This window comes from Sorex araneus, chromosome X (genome assembly GCF_027595985.1).
Source record: "Sorex araneus isolate mSorAra2 chromosome X, mSorAra2.pri, whole genome shotgun sequence".
In the NCBI taxonomy this organism is placed as follows: Eukaryota; Metazoa; Chordata; class Mammalia; order Eulipotyphla; family Soricidae; genus Sorex; species Sorex araneus.
The window spans coordinates 314,654,415-314,677,116 of NC_073313.1; the positions used below are offsets into that span (position 1 = coordinate 314,654,415).

General features: G+C 43.0%; 1 protein-coding gene across 2 annotated transcripts in view; it reads right to left on the bottom strand.

Annotated features, from left to right (window-relative positions):
* ZC3H6 (zinc finger CCCH-type containing 6) overlaps positions 1 to 17,169 on the bottom strand; it is an 83,272-nt gene extending 66,103 nt beyond the window's left edge. For both annotated transcript variants that reach the window (XM_055121423.1, XM_055121422.1), the window contains exon 1: positions 16,661 to 17,169. In XM_055121423.1, the coding sequence (XP_054977398.1) occupies positions 16,661 to 16,692 (32 nt within the window). In that variant the 5' untranslated portion in view covers positions 16,693 to 17,169. The remainder of the gene's footprint in view (positions 1 to 16,660) is intronic.
* Between the last annotated feature and the right edge of the window lie 5,533 nt (positions 17,170 to 22,702).

Below are 22,702 nucleotides of genomic sequence, written 5' to 3' on the forward strand. Positions count from 1 at the left end.
GGGAGGATTTTAGTGGAGATGATTAAAATAAAACCCTTCTTGGGGTGGAGAATAGTACAGAGGTAGGACATTTGCCTTGCTTTTGGCCAATCAGGGTTCAATCCCTAGCATCCCTTACTGTTCCCCAAGCAATGCCAGGAATGATCCCTGAGTGCAGAATCAGGAGTAATCCCTGAGCAATGCTGGGTCTGGCCCAAAAACCAAAGGAGTAAGATAAAAAATAATAATAATAAAATAAAATAAAACACTTCCAAGTCTCCAGCAAGTGCATATTAATGTTCTAGCTGTATGCTTCTGCGCATAACAGATCTCTGAGATATCACACCTCAGCCTCTTTATAAAGCAGTGCAGAAGGAGGGAAAAAAATAAGGATTTCTAGTTCCCAAATTAAGCAACCAAACTTTACACCTAGAATATTTACATATGTAATAAACTTATTTTAACCTTTATCCTTTCCATTTTTAGCATGGAGATACATACTACCATGCATAATTTCTTTCTTACCCAGAAAGTGGGTTAATTCCGTTTTTTTCCCGTTTTGGTTAAACTTTATTATTCCTTGAGAAACATTTGTAAAGCCCTTTAATGAACCAACCATAAGGTATGTAAGTAAATTAGTCAAAACTAAAGATAAAGGGATGCAAAGAATGAGACTGGTTTCCTCATAATTGTCAGAAACTCATTGATTTTTTAAGATGTAAGCTGCAAACTGAACTCTGGGCTTCAGGAACCAAGGATTAGGTAGGAGACTACAGTGTTCCCCAGACAAAAGCAGACCAGTTACTCATGAAAAGAACAATTTTCTCTGGCACTGAGATCAGAGAAATTTCTTCTTGGTGTCATGATAAAGACAATTATTATCTAATCTTGATACAAAAGATACTATTATCAATAATGTTCATATACCTAATGCAATAGTACATAAAAAGATCTCCCAACTTGAACCAAAGGCATGTGGCCAAAGTTCAGTTGAGAAGAGCTGGGGATGGAGACAGTACAATGGGTAAGATGCCTTACCTGCAGGCAGGCAAACTGGGTTCAATCCCCAGCACCCCATATGGCTCCTGAACCCTGCCAGGACTGATCCCCAAGCCTAGAATCAGTAAGCCCTAAACACCACCAGATATGGGGGAAAAACATTTAAAAATTTGTATGAGGAAACAAAGTAATGTCCAAGTACATACTTTGATGTTCTGCGGGAAATCTGGTTTAAAACTAGCCGTTGCAATGGGTAGATCATGCAGAACTTGGAACATATTTAGAGTTTATTCTAAAAGAAATAAAAAAGCTCTGAAATGTTCCCAGAAAAAAAAAGGGTGATGTGTTTGTATCTCCATCCTGAAAAGTAACTGAGAATGATAAACAGGTATAGCATATCAGATGGAATTCAACATGCTGCAAAAAGCAATTAGGATGCCATAATTATGCAGCAAGTATCTAGAACATAATGATGCTACTCTCTACTCAAACACACACATTTTCAAAGATGGAAGAGTTTTTTCCTCCAACAGTAATGTCAGAGAAAAAAAAACAGTTGAAAACTACAAACATGGAGACATGAGGTGATTGTCCTTTGGGCAATTTTCCATGAATATTACAAATATACAATGGGACGACAGTGCTACAGTACTACAATTATTTATTTATTTTGGTTTTGGGATCACGTTCAGTGTTGTTCAAGGATACTTCTGGAAGGGCTCAGTGAACCATTTGTGACGCAGGGAACCAAACCTAGGTCAGTCAAATGCAAGACAACCACCTTACGCATTGTACTATCTCTCTGGTCCCACTTACCCATTATTTATGCCTTAAGTTGACACCTCACTATTGCTAAGGTCATTTCTTTGAACAGGGTCAATATTTTCCTTAAAAATTATTGGGGCTGGGGCTGGAGTGATAGTACAGCGGATAGGACATTTGCCTTGCTCGCAGCCGACCCGGGTTAGATTCCCAGCATCCCATATGGTCCCCTGAGCACCACCAGGAGTAATTCCTGAGCTCACATCGAGGAGTAACCCCTGTGCATCACCGGGTGTGACCCAAAAAGCAAAAAAAAAAAAAATATTGGGGCTGGAGTGATAGCACAGCGGGTAGGGCATTTGCCTTGCATGTAGCCAACCCGGGTTCAATTCCCAGCATGCCATATGGTCCCCCAGCACCACCAGGATTAATTCCTGAGTGCAGAGCCAGGAGCAACCCCTGTGCATCACCAGCTGTGACCCAACAAAACAAAACAAAACAAATTATTACAGGAGGCCACTCTCCACACACTCAGGTAAGCCTCACCCAAGAAGGGATGTGCCTCACCCAAGACAGGATAAACCTCACCCAAGAGCAGACTGGCAGGAAAACCTAGATATGCAGGAACCCATGACAGATCTTCAAGCCAGTTTGTACTGGGACTGGGCCTCCTCCCCCCAGGACCTCCATTTTCCAGTAGCTTGGCAGTCACACCCACAAACTGTTCCCAGCGCCATGTAATCTCATCAACTGCCAAGACCCAGAGGCTATAAACTAAAGCTTCTGGAAGAGAACGACACAGAATTTCCTGGACATTATATTCTATCCATAACAAGCAATACAAAACAAATCATCTAGCATTGCCTTTTCAGCAGTTTTGAGTGGTGGTGGGATTGACGTTGAAATATCAAACGTAACCAAAGTAGAGAGAGAGTATGGGGAAAATTATCTGCCACACAGGCAGGGGAAGGGTTGGAACAGGGGTGGGGGGGAATATCAGGAATTTTGGTGGTGGAAAATGTATACTGGTGAGGGGATGGGTGTTTGATGACTGTGTGACCAAAGCTCAAACATGAAAGCTGTATAACTGTATCTCACTGTGAATTAAAATAACGGGGGGAAATAATAATAATAAAATAGCACTGCACTGTACTGTCGTCTCGCTGTTCATCAATTTGCTCCAGGGGGCACCAGTAATGTCTGCATTGTGAGATTTGTTACTATTTTTTGGCATACCGAATACGTCACAGGTAACTTGCCAAGCTCTGCCATGCGGGTGGGATACTCTTGGTAGCTTGCCGGGCTCTCTGAGAGAAATCGAACCCGGGTCAGCCACGTGCAAGGCAAATGCCCTACCCACTGTGCTATATCGCTCCAGTCCAATAATAAAATAATAAAATAAAATTAACATTCTTGTCTACGGCCATACCACCCTGAACGCGCCTGATCTCGTCTGATCTCGGAAGCTAAGCAGGGTCGGGCCTGGTTAGTACTTGGATGGGAAAATTAACATTCTTAATTTTAAAAAAAGTAATGTGGCGTTCAAGCCCAATTCAATCAGCTTAATCAATGGCTCAATAAATAGCAGTACTCCTACATTATAAAAAAAGAAAAATTATTACAGGGGCTGGAGTGCTAGTATAGCGGGTAGGGCTTTTGCCTTGCACATGGGCGATCCAGGTTCAAACCCCAGAATCCCATATGGTCCCCCAACCACCGCCAAGAAGAAATCCCTGAGCATTGCTGGGTGTGACCCCCCAAAAAGAATTATTACAGATATGCGCTAAAATGTGCTAATTTTCTAGAAGTACAAAAATTCCAATCATTTCAGCTTTACATTTTTCTAAGTAAAAAGATATATATATATATATATATGTACACATATATTATCTGGTAGACATAAATATATCAGTAACATATTAATGAAATATCTAAATTAAAGCAATAGACCTTCCTGATGAACTTCCTGTAAATTGGATGCAGAGTATACTATGAAGTTATTAAAAGGCCTCTTCAAAAAAAAAAAAGTTCTTAAGAGTAGATTGCAGTTGTTGTTGTTGCTGTTATTTTGCCACATCTGGTCATGCTCAGGGATCACTCCCAGTCAGGCTCGTGGGACCTTATGTGGTGCCAGGTATTGAACCCAGGTTAGCCTTATGGAAGGCAAGCACCCTGCCCACTATCCTATTACTCTGGTCTCAGATTTATGATTTTATTTAAACACATTGTTCAGAACATACGAGTTTAACTAAAGAACTTGAACAAAGTGAAAAGTGTAAGAATTAAATAAAAATACAAAATAGAAAATAAATTCAATAGAAACAAAAGTCTATTTATTAAGTAAGCATTATCATTCACTATTATTATAGGACCTGTTGTTCATTTGTTTTTTCCTGGAGTCCTATAAATTTCTATTCAAATCCATACTTGGATTTGAAAAGAAATTTACTATTTACTATTTACAAATAGTAAATGTAAATGATTCCATTTTGGCTGTACCTTTTCTAAAACAGGGTAAGTTAATACTATTGTTTTCCCCATAAAGGCTAAAAAATAAAAAAAAATAAAAATGATGCCTGGAACAGAACCTTTAAAATGCATTGGACCTTCAGACTTATGTGACTAATAATTTTAAAATTTGCAGCACTTTTTAGTCTATATCTTCTTATGACTTAATTCTAATTGTTTTTCCTTGGTTATTACTGATAATCTATATTTTTACTGTTTAACTATATCTTCAATTCCAATTAATGTATGTATAATAAAATAACAGTAATTCTGAAACAACTCAATCCAAATTTTTGTATTAAGAAAATAAATTATAAATATTAGGGCCAAAAGAATAGTACAGTGGCTTAGATGCTTGCCTTGCATACAGCCAAACCTGTGGTTCCCAACCCTGAGCACCACCTGAAGTGATTCTTGAACACAGAGCAAAGAAAGAGTCCTAAGCATAATAAAAACAAACCAAAAGAAGCCCTAATGATTATATTTAATAATTACTGAGCACTCACAGTGCTGCCAAGTATGTTAAATTAATTCATCTTTATGTTAACTCTATGAAATACTATCACTCCTATTAAAAATGTGAAGAAAGAGAACAACAGTTTAACTGTTAGTAGGTAGCAAACCTAAAATCCAAACCTAGGCAGTCTGATTCCTAGGCCTAGAGTTCTTAGCAAAGTTGCTAGATCTACACTGATTTAGTCTTAGGAGGAAGTTACAAATAGCATGTGTCAGCAACGTAGACATACGAACCTCACCAATTACAGGATAGGATATGAGGATGTTGACTATAAAATTCAACATTGTTTGAAATTTTTCGTAATGTTCAGAAAAAGAAATACTTATTAAGTGGCATTTTACGATATTACACATGAGGTGAGAGATATTACAGGGTGTAAGGGGCTTGCCTTACATGCCACTGAACCCAGTTCAACCACCAGCACCTCATATGATCCAAGCATCACCAGGAGTGACCACTGGGCAGAGTCGAGAGGCCTGTGAGCACTACAAGACTGGCCCAAAAACAAAATGGAGAGAAGACAGAGGAGGGGGCCGGGGGAGAGGGGACAGGGGACAGAAAGAGAATTATAGCCCCCACAAAAGTTCCAAAAGTATATACAAGAATGTAAGGGCTGGGAAGATGGTTCAAATGGCTGGAGTGCATGAATGGCAAGTAGACACCTCAAGTTTGATCCCTCAGTTCAGCATGGTTTCCCTACATCTGTTTAGAAACACCACACGAAAAGTAAATGTGAATTACTTCAATTTCACAAGAACCATTTATTTTTTTGTTTGGGGACTACCCTAGGCTGTGCTCATGGTTTACTCCTGGCTCTGTGCTCTGAGATTACTCTAGAGACCACATGGGGTATTGGGGATCAAACTCAGTCAGCTGCACTTCAAAGCAAGTGCCCAATCCAATGTACTATCTTTCTGACCAAAACACTATTTTATTCTTAATTTTCCCCTGCCAAGGAGACCACAGAACTTGGGACAGCCAAGACTGTCTCAGCACGTGGGTAGAAATGGGAAATAATGCCAGGCTGCTCATCGTGAGTACTTCCTAAGTCACTGAGTCATCTACTCTGTCCTTTCTTGTTGAGAAGCCCTACAGCAGAGCTGGGATTTCAACTCATGTCCTTATACTTGCTAGTGTGTTAAGGCACAGCCATTTTCTGGGTTCTGGCAACATTATTTTAATGTCTGTAAGGAAATAGTAGCTATCAGGCTTGAGCACTTGGACTGAAATATGGGACTTGGGAGTTATGAGTTGCTGTAGTTTTCCTTTGAACATTGAACAGCACTTTTTTCTTTTGCTTTCTGGGTCACACCGGTAATGAACAAGGGTTACTCTTGGCTTTACACTCAGAAATTATTCCTGGTGTGCTCAGGGGACCATATGGGATGCTGGGAATCGAACCCGGGTCGGCGCATGCAAGGCAAACACCCTATCCGTTGTACTATCACTCCAGCCCCTGAACAGCATTTTTAAGTGCTAAAATTAATTAGCTCACCTTTTTACTGTAGATGTTTTAGAGGTTAAATAGCTTAATAAAATCACAGAGTGAGAAATTTAATCTTTGTATTTCCTTCAAGATTAGATTGGAATATCCACGTTGATAAAAAGGAGGGGGGATTACATTAAAATTAAAATCAAAAGGAGAAAAAAAGAGATGTATGCTGGAAGAAATTAAAGCACTGTAATTGCTAAAGTTGACCATTTAATTAAAAAAAAAAAAAAACAACGAAGTAAGCCCCAATAACCAGAAGAGAGGGCAGAAGTAGCTAGCTGAGGGAGCTAGCTGCCAGAACAGTGATCTTCACTGTAAGTTAAAGAGGATCCAAATCAAAAACAAATCAAAAAGTGCTTTTTATTTAATGAGGACAGAGTGTTCTGACAAAGAGCACTTGCACCTGAAAAGTAAAGTTGGATTGCTAAATAAAAACAATAATTAACAACAAATGTCTTGTAAGGACTAGTTAATGCTCTAAACTAATGGTGTACTTTTAAAACTGATTATTTAGAAAGACAATGCAACAAACTATGATTTGAGAATTACCAGAAAGAATGCTTGGACTGCAAGTAACCAGTATCTTAAATTACCAATACCAAATTAACTATTATGAGCTACAATGGTTCTGGGTCTGGAAGTGTGGTAAGCCTAAATTTTTTGTGTGTACATGTATGTGCACAGATGCACAGGCAAGAAAAAAACTATCACTGAGCCACATTTCTGGCCTAGTTCTGAGAACAAAGTTTGTTCTTCAAGATATTCCAAAATTAAAGTTTGGTTTAAGCACTCAACTAAAGGTGTAGTTCTCAGGGCCAGAGAGATAGTACAGTCATTAGGGCATGAATCTTCCTATTTGCCCAGAATCCCATTTGGTCCCCTGAGCAGCGCCAGGAATGATCCCTAAGCACAGAGCCAGGAATAAGCCCTGAGCATTGCTGGGTGTGGTCCAAAGAAAAACAAAAACATAAGAAAGGGCCTATTTCTCCATCTGCCTTGGTCTGTTTCAAGCTACTTTCAGTAAATGATATGATCAGTGATCTTTAGGTTAATATTGTACCTAATCATGTAAATCATATATTTAAAAAGCCTTATCAAATAGATAATTTTTTCTGAGGGCCATACCCCGTATCCAGGGGGCCTTGTATGCTGGAAACCAAACCCAGATCTCCTGCATCATACACATAAGCCAGAACTTGTAAAAAAAATATTATATATATGTGTGTGTTTATATATATATATATATGAAAGCTCACGCAAGTAAGCTATTTCCCTGATGCAGTAATTATTATGTAAATGATGTAAATTTAATTTCCATTTGCTTGCACAGAACATAATTTGGAAGGGGGCTACCAAGAAAGCTCATGGGACTTTGGAAACATTCCCAGCAATATTTGGTCAACTGTGCCAGATGAGTCAGAGCTTGGGAACCAGCAGTGCTGGGGGCCACCAGAACCATGTGGTACCGGGGATCCACCCCAGGGCCTAAGCATGATGCTCCTATAGCTCCTGTGCTGCCTTCTGTACCTGCAGTAGAATTTCTAAAGACTCCTATAAACTCCAAGAACATAAACAAGACATCAACCAATGACATTCTTTATGGAAAAAGCAAGAAGTTATAAAGAACTCAACCCCATACACAAGTATCAGTGATCTAAAATCATTTTATTATTAAATGTTAGTAATAAGGGAAATCCAAGCAAAAACTGTGTCAGCTCTTCTGCACTCTATGCTTTTTTTTTTTTTTTTTTTTTTTTGCTTTTTGGGTCGCACCTGGCAATGCACAGGAATTACTTCTGGCTGTGCACTCCGGAACCACCCCTGGCGGTGCTCAGGGGACCATATGGGATGCTGGGATTCAAACCCAGGTCGGCCACGTGCAAGGCAAACACCCTACCCGCTGTGCTATCACTCCAGCCCCACGCACTCTACGCATTTTCAATGAATTCCCTTAATAGGCTGTGACTTGTATACAACAGAATCTGTATTTTCCATAGCTAAAAAAGATTTTAACAATCACTTAACAGATGTTTATTTTTTGCAGGGCTTCCCCAGCAGTACCTGAGGAGCCACACCCAGAGATACTCCGCAGCTAAAAATTTATATTTAAGTTAGCTAAAATTAATCTCATTTTCTTAAAATATGTGGGAAAACAATACTTTTTACAAATTGAAAATAATTTGGGGGTCATCTAAGTAGTTCTGGGAACTAAGGGGCTACTCCCATCAGAGACAGCTCTGTGTGCCTGATGATTCCATGCTCAGTGATGCAGAGCTGCTTAGGTGCAGTGGTGCTGGGAGCCACCAGGACCACACCTGATAATGCAGACCGACCACGCAGTGTCATGAATCAAATTTGGGCCTGTTTCATACAAGGCATGTGCTACAGCCCTTTGAGTTATTTCCCTACCTCATATATATTTTTTTTAATCACTGTCACCGTCATCCCGTTGCTCATCAATTTGTTCGAGCGGGCACCAGTAACGTCATTCATTGTGAGACTTATTGTTACTGTTTTTGGCATATCCAATACACCACGGGTAGTTTCAGGCTCTGCTGTGCGGGCGCAATATTCTCGGCAGCTTGCCGAGCTCTCCAAGATATTTTAAGTCACATAAGATTAATGTATAAAGAACTAAAATTAAACTGCCAGTGATTAAGTAAATAACATTCAGAAAGCCCTTTTAAGTATTCACTATCTGAGTCCAGCATTTGGAAATTAGCAATGGATAAAGTGAAAAAGGGGGAAAAACTGGAGGGACAAACATAAGTAGTGTCCACAGGAGCAAAGCCCAGAAGAAAGGATGTCCAAGGCAGGCAGAAAGATGCAAGTATCTTCTTGGCAGGTAAACTACAGGGTTAGAAATATCAGAGACTGGTGCCACCTATAATTCCAGTTATTTATAATGATTTGCCTCATTCTAACACCATGTTCTTGTTCATCAAGCAATCTTGTTCTGTTAATATTTTCAGATAATATGTACATAGACAGAATATACTCCCTGATGCAAGTATCTGTCATCATTTTATGTGAACTGCCATTTTAATGTACATATGTATTCACTTATGATGAAAATATCTAGCTTCAGGTCAAAATGTGGGCTTTGTCAAGATCAGAGAGGAAAAACAAATTGTGTACACACAAAATCACTGTATCACTGTATCAGTGTCATCCCATTGCTCATTGATTTGCTCGAGTGGGCACCAGTAATGTCTCCATTGTGAGACTTGTTACTGTTTTTGGCATATTGAATATGCCACAGGTAGCTTGCCAGGCTCTGCTGTGAGGGTGAAATGCTTTTGGCAGCTTGCCAGGCTCTCTGAGCAGGACAAAGGAATAGAACCCGGGTCGGATGTGTGCAAGGCAAATGCCCTATCCGCTGTGCTATCGCTCCAGCCCCCACACAAAACACACAAAATACTACTCAAATATAAGATGATATCCTGTTGTTCCTGCTGTGTGGCAGAATGTTATCAGACTGAGTACAGTCAGCCAGTCAGAGAGAGAGGGACAAATACAGAATGATCAGTTACATGTGGGATATAAAGAAACATAGAAAGGGAATATAAAATGACCAATCTAACAGACTTAGATTGGCCTACAGAACTGAGTTTGCTAAGGGGGTGCATGAAGGAAGATTTGAGATAGTGGCGAAGGGAAACCAACACTTTGGTGGTAGATGTGGTGCAGGAACACTGCAGATCTGGAACATCACTATGAGCAATACTGTAGATCAAGGTGCCTAAAGAAAGACTGAATCAAGTTGAGGGAAATTTTTTTTTACTATAGGCTCTAGAATCAGCTTATTTCTCACTGATATACTCTGTGGTCTTAGGAAATTGATGAATGTCTAAAGACTTGGTTATATCATTCAAAAAAGAGGGAGTTATTTTCTAGTGCCGTTATGAAGATTAAATGAAGTAATTCATGGAAAGCACTTAGAGCTGCCCGAAAGTGCCAAATAAATATTAGCCAGTTGTTAGTTTTAGCATTCACATCTCTAAGTCAACAAGCTCTGAGACTGATCCATTTCTGAATCTGAAAAATGAAAGCAGGGCCACTGTATCATAAAATTCCAAGGGACATCTTTGCAGGAAAGAATATCTGACAGCTCCAAATTGGAGACTTCACCTGAAAATTCAACATCACTCACTTGAGGTTCAGAGTAGCCAAACCACCAGTGTATTCAGGTGAAAATGGTTTCAGTGCATAAAATGGGTTCACAAATTCAAATGTTCAGTGCAGTCATCTAATAAGTGACCTCTAGTGCTGAGTTTTCAAAGGCAAGAGTGATAAGACTTGTAGAGGGTAGAGAATATAAGACAAGCCTAATGGCATCTAACACAATTTATTCTAGACATTCTGGCAGGCAAACAGCATGGGCAGATCTTAGGCATCAGACCATTTGTTTGCAAATTCTACCACATTCGTTCATTCATGTCCAAATTTAGTATATTCTATAGTTCACACTTATTCATCCTCTGACTGTTTTAGGATCCCTTCTTTGATATCTTCACCTCTCTTGTCTTCTCCACAGTCTACTAAATATCTACCTGGGTGATCTTATCAATTCAACTAATACTTCTGCTAAAACCATACATCTTTTACCTCTGGTTTTAAAAACTGAAAGAAATACCTCAAATTCTGCCCTTGTTTTCTCATTGTGAATACTTTTTGTTCAGGTCTTTATTATCCAATTCCTAAAAATTTCAGTAGCTTTAATTCACTTTTATTTTTCATGTACTTTCTCCACCATCAAATCCAAATGGCTGTAACTCCAAATCACATTTTTGAAAGTGAAACCACTTTCACTTCCCTGGCCTAAAACTTGGCAACTTTTTTCTACCATGCTGACCAAGGAGCATCCTGCCCCTCCTCTGTTAAAATCTCTGTTTAAGAGTAAAATCCAATTTTCTTATAATGATTAACAAGTTCTTTCACAATTCATCACTTCTCTAATTGCACTATCTTCAGCCTTTTTTAATACTCTTCTTGCTCACTCTTTTCTGTAGCCATAAAGTTCATTCCTGGCTCCATGGTTGTCTCACCTTCCACTGCTTTTATAAAAGAAATTATTTTTTCTATTTATTTATTACTTTTTGTTTCACACCCAGTGGTGGTGCACAGGGGTTACTCCTGGCTCTACATCCAGGAATTATTCCTGGCGGTGCTCAGGGGACCATATGGGATGCTGGAAATCGAACCCAGATGGGCTATGTGCAAAACGACTTCCCCGCTGTGCTATCACTCCAGCCCTATTTTTCATTTTATTTTGTTTTGGTGCCACCCGGGGTGGAGCTCATGGTTACTCCAGCCTCCGTGCTCAGGAATCACTCCTGGTGAGCTCAGGTGCCGAGGATTGAACCTCAGTTGGTTTCATGCAAGGTAAGTACTCAAGGTACTATCTCTCTGGCCCAGTCTTGCACTTTTTTCTTTTTGGCTTTCTGGGTCACACCCAGTGATGCTCAGGGGTTACTCCTAGCTCTACACTCAGGAATCACTCCTGGCAGTGCTGGGGGACCATCTGGGATGCTGGGGATCGGAAGCCACGTTGGCCATGTGTAAGGCAAAAGCCCTACCCACTATACTATTACTCCAGCCCCAGTCTTCCACTTTTTAAATTTATTCCTAAATGGTGGGGCCCTGAGCCCCATGTTGCCCATGGCAGGGCTCTAAGTCACAGCATTCAAGACCTCTGACTGGGCTCCCCAAGACGTGAGCCCTTCCCCTTAAAGCCCTGGACACTAGTTTCCTTTGTTTTGTTTTTGGCAACTGTTCATTAAATACCTACTATGTGCCAGGAATTGTGAACGTAAAAGGGCAAAGAACTTTCCTATCTGGGTTCTTACCTAACTTCTACCAGTTGATATCTCAGATAAAATTACTGAATACTATACTATCTTGTGGGATTTATGTGAGAATCTAATGAAAGCTCCTGGTCCAGGGAGATAGCTCAAAAGGCTACATACTTTGCATGCTGGGGCTCCAAGTTCAGTCCCCAATACTGAAAGGTGTGGCCCAAAAACTAAAAGAAAACCCTGTTATAAGAGGAAAGTATAGTCAATTTTTCCATCCTCTTTTATATTTATTTTTTTGCTTTTTGGGTCACACCCAGAGATGCACAGGGGTCACTCCTGGCTCTGCACTCAGAAATTACCCCTGGCTGTGCTCAGGGGACCATATGGGATGCTGGGAATCGAACCCAGGTCGACCGCATGCAAGGCAAACCCCTACCCGCTGTGCTATCACTCCAGCCCCTCCATCCTCTTTTAAATTGTCCTCTCGGAAAGGTTTCAATCATGTGGAGAGGAAGGCAGGAGAAGGAAATAAACCATTATGATTCTAAATAGTTGGACTTTTGTTTTTGTTTTACCTGAGGAATGAAGTAAAAGGCAGAAATATGGAAAAACGTCTTATAATGGGCAAAGAAAACCACCTTCTACAGAAAGGTATTTTCCCTTACTCTTATCAATTAAAAAGATCCTTGGACTGAAGCAATAGGCTGACCCTAATTTAATACCTGGCATCCCATATGGTCACCCAAGCATTGTTAGGAGTAATTTCTGAGTGCAGAGCCCAGGAGTAATCTATGAGCATTGCTGGGTGTTACTAAAAAAGAAATTTAAAAAGATCCTTTAAGAAATGCCAGTTCTTGGGGCTGGAGCAATAGCACAGTGGGTAGAGTATTTGCCTTGCACACGGCTGACCCGGGTTTGATTCCCAGCATCCTATATGGTTCCCTGAGCACTGCCAAGAATAATTCCTGAGTGCAGAGGCAGGAATAACCCCTGTGCATTGCCAGGTGTGATCCAAAAAGAAAAAAAATTCCAGTTCTTATGGTCACTGTCATCCCATTGCTCATCGATTTGCTCAAGAGGACACCAGTAACATCTCCATTGTGAGACTTGTTACTGCTTTTGGCATATCGAATATGCCACGGGTAGCTTGCCAGGCTCTGCCGTGTGGGATATTCGTGGTAGCTTGCTGAGCTCTCCTAGAGGGATGGAGGAATCCGAACCCAGGTCGGCCGCATGCAAGGCAAATGCCCTACCCGCTGTGCTATCGCTCCAGTCTTGCATGATGTACTTTCAGAACACTTCAAAAGATTATTTCATAGTTATCTGGATAAAGTAGCAACTCAGATTATCTAGTCTTTAAGAGTTGTTTGAAAATTGTCTTAAATTGGTTCAACAACAAGCTGAAACACAGGTGGCTGGAGTTCTCCCTAGAATAAAAGAATGAAGAGGTAGTAATTCTATCTCTTTTGACTTGTACCCATTTCTTCTATACCTCTATTATTTCTAAAGACTTAAGCAAAAGTACTCTACATTAAAATTCTACATGTTCATAAGTATTTTTAAATTAATAAAATTTTATTAAAAATACAATGTTTTGGAACCAGAGAGAAAAGGAGGTAAGACACTGGCCTTGCACGTGGCTGGCCCTGGTCCAAGTCCCCAACACCACAAAGTGTCCCTCCTGAGCAGAGTGAGGAACAGTCCCTGAGCACAAAAAACCTTTTTACTGGGGGCACGTAAGTAACTTCTAAGTATAGTTCCTCCCAAATCTTAAAACTACCCATTTGGCAAACACATTTATAAAATGTTCAGCACATACATGCTGAAAAAATACAAATTTTAGAGGGCTAGAGAGAAAGCACAGTGGATAGAGTGATTCCTTGCACACAGCCTACCCAGGTTTCATCCCTGGCATCCCATATGGTCATCAAGCAAAGCCAGGTGTAATTCCTGAGTGCAGAGCCAGAAGTAACCCCTGAGCAGTGCAGAGTGTGACCCAAAACTGAAGCCAAAAAACTCAAATTTCTTTTAAAAGAATACAAAATTTAGGAAGGGAGAAAAAGTTGTGCATTACATTAATTTCTAGCCCCAGAATAGAATCTATTTCTCATGTAAAATTACAATTACTTTATAAATTGTCATTATAAATGATACTTAAGTCATTATAAATAAAAATGGCATTTAACTTTTTCCCTAGACTTGCAACGAAACCTTAATTTTTGAAATGTATTCTTGAGAACTAGCTCCAAATACGAGAATTCATATCTTTCTCCACTAATTCAAAAAATTTTCATTACAGTATGAATTTACTAAGTAGTATGGAAGCACGGAATATCTGCAAATTTTTACAAAGTAAAATTCTACCCCAAATTTCTTCAAGAATAACCAGAGGAGTCTATTACAAATATAGAAAACCAGTTTTTTCTTAGAGATTCTGATACTCTAGAAGAACAAAAATCTTTGTTCCTCAAAGTGATTCTGGTAATCCAGTACAGTGATTCTCAATTTGACATACATTAGAATTAGATGAGTAACTTTTTTGGGCAGGACTGGGGACAGAACTCAGAGCTTGCCTACATGCAACGCATGTGCTCTCCGAGCCACCTCCCCAGCTCAGGAACTTTTGAAATCTTAAAATGCAGGTTGAGGTTCAAACCAGTGAAAACAAGTATACTTTTTAAAGCTCCCTAGAGAACTTTGAGAACCACTGATCTTGCTGAATGTGAAAAATTCTTCTAGAATGCCTTTTATAAGAAACTAGGTTTGCTCAAGTTCACAAGGTCCTAGGTAAAGCTGGAACTAGCAGCCATTTCTCCCAATACCTTGTGTTCTGATGAAGTTGTTTTATCAATTCGGCTGACAAAAAGTGTGAAAAATATAAGCCAAATTTATTTTGGTCGAGGAGCACAATTCCTTGCTAACAAGATTATTCCAGTATCTGAATTTGGTGACATGGGTTCTTCATTACACAGAATATATAGTTCTACATAGTGAAACTCTGTAATGGAAGAGATTTCCAGTTTTATCATAAGGAAAATGAACAAATTTTTAGGCTGTACAGCAAAACCTCACCATGGGTTTTTTCAGACATACTCTGAAGGTAAACCTCTAAAGATATTAGTTAACTCATTCAAGGTCTTTTACATTTTAATAACAATGCCTTTTTTCAAAGTGTCTTTTACTTTCTAAAAATCACAACTTTTGATTGACTTTCTGGTGATCTACTTTATTGAACGCAAAAGTACATCCTTCCCAAGGCTCCAAGATATTTAAGTACTTTAAATTTAAGTCCTATGTGTGATTTCTGCTTCTAGGTGTTCATTGTTTTGAGTATCTAAAATACTTTCTATCAAAAGCAGATCACGTTTCTTCACAGTAACTTCACCGATTTATATATAACAAATCATGTAAATTTCTAACGCGTGCTAGTCACGGAAAAGAAACCCTGCCAGTTCCTGAATTTTTTAATACGTCAAAGATCCAGATGTAACAGATTTTGGTCCAGGAATTTTAATTCAAGTCCTCCATTTGAAAAAAACTTAAAAAGATTTTAGAGATCAATAGGCATCTAAAACCTAACCAACATCTAAGTATGCTATCTGCTCTACTGAAAATTACATCCGAAACAATTTTAAGGAACCATCAAATGTGCTTTCCTGCACATTTTTCTTTACAGTACTTTTTTCATTTTGTTTTTAAAAAAAAAATTTTTTTTTTTTTTTAGCCAGCATCTCAGTTTTAAATGTTCCCATGACACATATAAAATACAGAGTATTTAGAAAACACGTCTAGAAGAGGGAACCCGTGGAGGTTCCTAACTTAGAACACTGGGCTCCCCTAAGGTCCACCAAGCCTTTCTCCTTTGTGTTATCAGCTTGAACTTGCAACTCCGAACTGCCAATTCCGAGCGGGTGAGACTCTAGAAATAGACCAGGCGTTTCCAGGAAGGGGGGGGGGGGGAAGTTTCCAGATTTCCTAAGGAAATAAAAGCCACCCCCACTCCCACCAGAAGAGAGAGAGAAAAAAAAAAAAAAAACGAAACCCCCCATACCAAGCGTGTTTATTGTCAGGCGTGTGCTCGCTCGGGGGCCCGGGGTGCGGGGGGGAGCCTGGGAGGCGTCGAGTCCGACCCCGCTCGGTGCCCCAGCGCGGCGGCTCCGGGCGCCCACGAGCGCCCGCCCCCGCCCGGGGGAGGCGTCAGGGCGCCTCCCGGCGGGACCGCAGCCCCGAGCCGGGCCCGGACGCCGCGGGCGCAGCCCGAGCCCAGCCCGGGGGCGGGGGGCTCGCACGTGCCGGCCGGGGGCGGGGCCGGCGAGGACGGACCCCGGCGCGGCGCCGCGGCGGCGCGGGGCGGCGAGGGGCGGCGGCGCGGCCCGGCCGAGCTCCCCCGCGGCCGCTCGCCGCTCGCCACCGCTCGCCGCCGCTGCTGCCGTCGCCGCCGCCGCCGCCGCCGCCCGCCCGCCCGCCCGCGCCGTTCCGTCAGGGCACGGAGGGAGCCACACAGAGACGTCTAAGTCATGCAGCCGGCGCGCGGCCCCGGCCCGCTCCCGCCGCCCCGACCCCTCCTCTCATCCGACAGAAAGACAGACAAGAAGGGTTCCCGACCTGTCGTGCCCTGCATGTTCAGAGTCTGTCATGTTTGGTCAAGAACGGGGCGGGGCTGGAGGGCAGATCTGCGAGGCCGGCGGCGGCGGCGCGCGGGAAGGAGCCCCGCGCCGCCTGCGGGCACCTGCTCCCGGCCGCCGCCGAGAGGTGACGAAGTGGTAAAAACTCACGGTTACTAGTGAGCGACACAGACACAGACTTTCCAGTCTATTAACAACCACGCCAGAGAGGTGGGGCTCTAACTGCAAACACTGGGCAACGGCCTCGCGCTGCCGGCGCTGCCGCTTTAGTCTCTATTCGCCGCCGGTGGCTGAGGCTTGGGAGCGAGCGGGCGGCGGGCGGCGACGCGGGGATTTGGACAGTGGCCGTAACGGCGATTTCTCTTCACCAACATGGCGGCACCCGAGACCGCGGCTTGATAAAATGGCGCCGGCCGCAACGCCTAGCCCGGGACTAAAGGGCAAAAGAGATTCCTCCGCGCGCCGCGGCCCTTGCCCGGCCCGCCGTGGCTGAGCGCGTTGGCCATTGGAGGACAGGGCCCGTCAATCACCGCCAGGGGGCGTGTCTCTCGCCGTTCTGCGTAGCGGCGGAGGCAGCAACTGGACCGCGGTGTCGGGAAGCTTCTAGGCGGTCGGGGAGGAGGAGGGTTTCGAGACGCCCGCGGTCTGGCCGCGGCCAGTTAGCAGTTTTCGCTGGGGGTCCCGGCCGCGCCTAAAGCCGTGGGGCTGCCGTGGGCCCGGATGAGACAATAAAGCGAACGGCTGTTTGAGATGCCTTTAAAAGTAAAGCGGCTGTTTTCCAATTCTGGAAAGGCCCGGGTTGGCTCTTGGAACAGCCCTATCCCCTCACACCAAGTAAATGTCTTAAAATAAAACGACTTTGCTGAATTAAAAAAAAAAAAACCTCCCGCGTTCCTTAGCTAATAAGGGGAAGTCTTACTCTCTTATTCCAGAGCGAGCCGACGATTCCGTCTTCTGGAGTTTGGTGCCCATAATCACCGGTTTTTTTTTGTTTTGTTTTGTTTTGTTTTTTAGAAAAGAGCCTGGCCTGTAACTTTTGATACTTAAATTTATTTGGCCCGGGACCGAAGCGAAAATACCATGTAGGGATTTGCCTTGGTAAACCGCCTGGCCCATCCGGGTTCGATCCTCGGCATCCCCAGGACCCCCAAGTACCGACTGGGGAAATTTCTGACTAACATCGCCAGGTATGACTCCCCAAAAACCACCAAAAAGATTCATTTGGCCCACGCGTTCACTTATTAAGGAAAAATTAGGAGATACAAACCTTTATAAAAAAACAAACAAAAAAAGTTAACACGTTCGGGGGCTGAGCAAATAGGGCATGTGCCTTGCACTTGTCCGACCTGGGTTCGATCCCTGGTGCCCTATATGGTGCCCTGGGCACCGCCAGGAGTGATCCCTGAGTGCAAACTGAGTGCACGTAGCATCACCAGGAGTGGCCCAAAAAGCAAACCAAAACTAAAGAAGTCAATATATTTCTTGTGAAATGTTCCTGTATATGTTGTAAGCAAAAGCAATCAGGCATATTTCTCTACGTTTAGGAATGCAGCCTTTAACGCATTAGGAATGCGTTAGGGCCACATCCAGCAGTGCCAGGACTTACTCCTGGCTCTGCTCTCTGGGATCACTCCTGGCGGTGCCCCGGGGTGTGTGGGGGGGCGGCCTGGGGAACCATACGGGGTGCCAGGGATTGAACCTGGGTCAGCCACATGCAGGGCAAATGCTTCAGTCCCACCTGGAAAGCACTTTTTTTTTCTTTTTGGGTCACACGCGGTGATGCACAGGGGTCACTCCTGGCTCTGCACTCAGGAATTACTCCTGGCGGTGCTCAGGGGACCATATGGGATGCTGGGAATTGAACCCTGGTCGGGCGCGTGCAAGGCAAATGCCCTACTCGCTGTGCTATGGCTCCAGCCCCTGGAAAGCACTTTTTAAAAATCATTGGGATTAATTGACCCAGTGAATGTTGCCTCCTCAATTCAATCAATACTGACAGTTGGCAGGCTGCCTTCAGGGAAGACCCCAGCGTTCCCTTCTCTTATTTTTCATCCCTGGATATCTGACATGGAAAAGATTAGGGATGGGCCATCATATGCTCCAGGAACCAGTCTCAAAGGTAGAAATCAGGTCAGTTATATCAGAATTTTGCTAAACCCATTTCTTACTTTTCTCCAAATCATTATTGTTCCACTAAGACAATGAACTATGAGACGGGTCTCAGAAACAACATTTTCTGATAAATGTTAACAAAATACAATATCCTAGGGCCCAGATGGTAGTCAGAGGGCTGGAGCACATACTGTGCATGCTGGAAGCCTGGGTTTGATTCCCAGTGCTCTAGCGTCCCCCAGCACCACTAGGAGAGACCCCTGAGCACTGAGAAGAAAGTAGCCCCTGAGCATGGCAGGGTGTGGTTCCTAACCAAAACCAAAAGGCTTTATTTTAGGGTGTCACTTAAGTACCTCTGAAGGAGAACTGTAGGTTCTTTTTTTCTTTAATAAAAAATTTTATAGGTGAGGGGACAGAGCGATAGCACAACGGGTAGGGCGTTTGCCTTGCACATGGCTGACCCGGGTTCGATCCCCGGCATCCCATATGGTCCCCCAAGCACTGCCAGGAGCAATTCCTGAGTGCAAAGCCAGGAGTAACCCCTGAGCATTGCTAGGTGTGACCCAAAAAGCAAAAAAAAAAAAAAAAAATTTATAGGTGAATCCTGTTGAGGCACAGCTACTGAAAGTTTTTTTTTCTGTGATTAACTTTACCCGGGCTGGAGCAGTAGCTCAGCAGGTAGGGCATTTGCCTTCCATGTGGCTGACCGTGACTCGATTCCTCCATCCCTCTCGGAGAGCCCGGCAAGCTACCGAGAGTCTCAGGAACTTCCTAGACTCAAAACCATCTTCGCGGAACATGGTAACAGGCACCAGAGCAGATAGAGCTGTCCCTGCATAGTGACACAGTAGGGAGGGAGTGTCTGGGCGCATTTTACAAGTTCCAGGTTTCTGGTGTTGAGTCTCATCCTCCAAGATTTGTCACCTAACTGCATTCCTAACTGCAGCATCTAGCCTTGTCTGAGATTGGGCCAGGGCAAAAGCAGAATTGGGAAGGTGATAGGTCAGCAATGTTAAACTTTATGTGATTGGACCATCCTCTTAAATCGAGAGTCCCTATAAAAGTGTGTATTTGGCAATAAAGTGAGTGGCCATAAAAAAAAAAATCTTATAGGGGTTTCCCCCAGCAGTGCTGGGGAACCTTTGATCATTCCCTGGGATACTTGGCATGGCTTGGACTGGCAGTGCTTGGAGAGGGGGGGCACACTGGGTGGTTCTGGGGATCAACTTAGGGCCTCACATGTGCTCTACTTCTTATGTAATATCCCTAGTCTCACAAGCTGATTTTTTTTTAGGGGGATGGGGAAAGAGTTGGGGATGGGCTACATCTGTTGGTGTTCAGGGCTTACTCCTGGTTATCCCTAAGCCCAGGAGACCATTTGCAGTATCCAGGATCAAACCTCTATTGGCCACACGCAAAGCCTTAATCCCATACTAGCTTTCTAGACCTTAAATGTATTTCTTTTAAGGACTGCAAGTGATATGTGCTGAACTGTATGTTCCTTCCCCCCTCTCAAATTTGGAGGCATTCATTTACTTATTAGGACAGAACAGATGACTGTGGCAGAGCACATGCCTTGCAAATTGAGTCCTTGGGCCCAAAAGTAAATAAAAACAATAGCATAAAACAGTTAGAATCTTTGCATAAGCATGAGGATGTTTGTTAAGAGGATAAGTAGGATCTAGTTGTTAGGCTATGCTGACACACAAGAGAATCTTTGCTCAAGGAGTCAGGTACCTCTGGTTCCTCTTCTATCTCAGGTGCTGAGATAGAAAGCAGTGTCCCCTGCTGGAGCAATAGCACAGCGGGTAGGGCGTTTGCCTTGCATGCAGCTGACCCGGGTTTGATTCCCAGCATCTTATGTGGTCCCCTGAGCACCGCCAGGAGTAATTCCTGAGTGCATGGAATAACCCCTGTGCATCACCCGGTATGACCCAAAAAGTAGAAAAAAAAAAAACAGTATCCCTCTTGGGGCTGGAGCAATAGCACAGCGGGTAGGGTGGTTGCCTTGCACGCGGCCGACCCGGGTTCGATTCCCAGCATCCCATATGGTCCCCTGAGCACCGCCAGGGGTAATTCCTGAGTGCAGAGCCAGGAGTAACCCCTGTGCATCGCCGAGCGTGATCCAAAAAACAAAACAAAACAAAACAAAAAAAACAAAAAAAACCAGTATCCCTCCTCTCCATTCCAACTCACAAGAGAGCAGGGAAAATCTATGCACATCCAGGAATGTGCTCAAGCATGATCTCCCTTGCTCTCTCTCTCTCTCTCTCTTTCTCTCTCTCTCTCTCAATTTAGTTAAAAAAATGTTTACATACTACTGATGCCAACTCTCCAATTCTAATGCAGAACCACAGACTTTATTCTAACCCTCACTCTTCATTTACATAGCTTCCTTCTTTAACAGCCTCATTTATTTATTTATTTATTTTTAAATAATTATTATTTTTTTTATTAGTTTATTTTTAATTAGAGAGTCATCGTGAGGGTACAGTTACAGATCCATACATCTTTGTGCTCATGTTTCCCCCATACAAAGTTCGATAACCCATCCCTTCACCAGTGCCCATTCTCCACCACCCGTAAACCCAACAACCCTCCCCCCCCCTCCCCAGTCCCGTTTCCCCCCACCCCACCCTGCCACTATGGCAGGGAATTCCCTTTTGTTCTCTCTCTCTGATTAGGTGTTGTGGTTTGCAATAAAGGTGTTGAGTGGCCATTGTGTTCAGTCTCTAGTCTGTATTCCACCGCCTCACGCTTCCCCCACATGACTTCCAACCACACAGCCTCATTTATTTTGAGCCATAATATTTACCAGTTTACTCAATAACTATTTAGTAGCTTAAGAATTATTAATCTACATCTTCATGAGAACCATGTCCACTTATTTTTTTAGTGTTTTATTCTTGAATGCATTTAGTCAAAATATATGTTGTAGGATTATAAGCATTCTTTACCTTCAGAAGTGAAGAAGTAATAGTAGTTGAAGAAGGAGTAGTTGGGCTATTAATGTGATATGTTTTCATTATTTTTCACTCCATGTTTTCATTTTTTGGGCCACATCTGGCAGTGCTCAGGGCTTAACTTCTGCATCTGAGTTCAGGGATTACTCTTGGCTGGGCTCCAGGAACCATGTGTGGTACTAGGTACTGAACCCAGAACCCAGATCAGTGGCAGGCAGGGGACTTCATCTACTGTAATATCTCTCAAACGTCTCTTTATTTATTATGTATTTATTTTTAATTTTTGAGCCACACCCAGCGGTGCTCATGGTTTACTCCTGTCTGCATCCTCAGAGAACCCTCTGGTAGGGCTCAGGGACCATAAAGGATGTCAAGAGTCAACCCATTGTACCATCTCTACAGCTCCTGTATTCTACTTTGAATACATGAAGCATACTATGATTCTAAAAGTCAACGTTACACTGGAACATGGACACAGAACTGTCACTCCTCGCCCCTCTTGTTCACGTCCACACATTCATCTTTCCACATCATCATCAAGCCTCCGTAATAAACAATCTCACTGATTTGATTTGCCCTTTCTACATTGCCTTTTGCAGAAGAGACTAGAAGAGCGCACGCTGTATTTTTCATTGTTTCTCACAAGTCACACATCTACACCTCGGCTTACTTCTCCAAATATTGTGGGAGGTGACAGTGCATATTTCACAAAGCAGTTGTGAGGTTCGAGTAACTGCGATGTTCATTAAAGAGTCTTTACTAGGAGAAAAGAGAATCCTAAAATGAAGTTTCCAAGTTCGACCGCTCCTAAACGGGAGCTTTAGTATCAAATAGCACGCGGAAACACGCTCAAACGGCGCACGCGTAGAGAGACGGGGCGGGGCGACCGCTGCGAGCGCGCAGCGGGGCGGGGCCGGCGCGCGCGGGGCGGGGCCGCGCAGGCGCCG